The sequence below is a fragment of the Gekko japonicus genome, unplaced genomic scaffold, assembly GCF_001447785.1.
Source record: "Gekko japonicus isolate JY-2015 unplaced genomic scaffold, Gekko_japonicus_V1.1 scaffold5967, whole genome shotgun sequence".
NCBI lineage: Eukaryota > Metazoa > Chordata > Lepidosauria > Squamata > Gekkonidae > Gekko > Gekko japonicus.
Window position 1 is genome coordinate 5,683 of NW_015163805.1, and position 1,416 is coordinate 7,098.

The window sequence follows — 1,416 nt, forward strand, 5'->3', positions numbered from 1 at the left end:
AGCCCTGGGTTTTGACCACAAACAAGGTCAACAGAATAAGAAGCAAAAGGTGGGCGTGGCTGGATTACCACACTTCTGGTAACTTGGGTGTGTGGCCTAATATGCTAATGAGCTGTGCTGTCAGGGCTGTGGCCTAATATGCTAATGAGTTTCTGCTGTTGGGTGTGTCCTATTATGCTAATGAGTTCCTGCTGGGCTTTTTCTACAAAAAAAGCCCTTAGTGTAGGCACACACAAAAGCTTATACCCTGAATTAAACTTCGTTGGTCTTAAAAGTGTCACTAGACTCAAACTTTGTTCCCTTGTTATTTATTAAGATATCCATATCTTTCTCTTATGATTCAAGGCATCTTACAATGCCAAACATCAAAAACATGCTGTAATCCTCCACAAGGAAATGCCTGCATCTTAAACCCCGTTAAAAGCCCACTCAAATAAAATGCCCCCTCCCCTCTTCAGGGAGCCCATTCCACAAGGTGGGAGCCAGCAGAGGAAAGGAATGGCTTCTAGTAGGTGCCAAGTGGTCCACTTTAAATGGGTTGGAAACCAGAAGGTGGCAAACAGAGGGCCATAGTTGGCACGTGGTGAGGGATGGTCTGTTAGACCTTTTCTTTTCCCATTTCCCCCCTTCACTCTCCCTCCCCGTTGACCAGGCTACCATTATAGAATCTTAGACAGTAGGCTCTTTGGGTACAGAGACATATTATCTTTTCAGCCATTACAGTTAAATGTTGCTTGTTAGCAAACAGGATGTTACGTTACATAATGTATTCAACGGTGGGAAAGTTTGTGGGAGTTGTTTATCCTAATGAAGTGACCTGTAACCTTTGTATTGGTCAACTAACATGCAAGTATGTAACTTTTTATTTCTTTTATCCAAAGTACCATACCCATGTTTTATTTTGTTTTTATAGCAAAGATATTTTTTTCTTTTACTAAGTGTGGCTCTTGTGTTTGTAATACGGCCATCGACCCTGGATCAAAGAATCCCAACAAGTAGGCTCTTTGGGTACAGAGACATATTATCATTCCCCATCATATTATTCTGCAAAGCGCCCAGGATGCATCCTACCAGCTTTTCTGCTCAATTTTGCCCATCCTCACTGCAGCCCCATCCATGATCTTCAGCATAACTTTTTCAGTGGCCATAAGAGGGGGTGGGGTTCTTCTGCCAGAAGAAACACCGGCAGGGTCCTACCCACTGTATTTCGATGGTGCTGTATAAAACACAGTTGTATAAAACAAGGAGATTCCATCACCAACCCCATAAATTTCACTTGCTCAGTTTGGTGTAGTGGTTAAGTGTGCGGACTCTAATCTGGGAGAACCGGGCTTGATTCCCCACTCCTCCACACGCAGCTGCTGATGTGACCTTGGGTCAGTCACAAGCTCTGGCACAGCTGTCCTTGAAAAAGAG

At 43.7% G+C, this 1,416-nt stretch overlaps 1 protein-coding gene across 1 annotated transcript in view; it reads right to left on the reverse strand.

The window, feature by feature from the left end:
- Positions 1 to 934: 934 nt before the first annotated feature.
- Positions 935 to 1,416, reverse strand: part of LOC107107639 (peptidyl-prolyl cis-trans isomerase NIMA-interacting 4-like) — a 4,037-nt gene continuing 3,555 nt past the window's right edge. The window contains exon 4 of the mRNA XM_015407941.1: positions 935 to 973. Within this exon, the coding sequence (XP_015263427.1) occupies positions 935 to 973 (39 nt within the window). The remainder of the gene's footprint in view (positions 974 to 1,416) is intronic.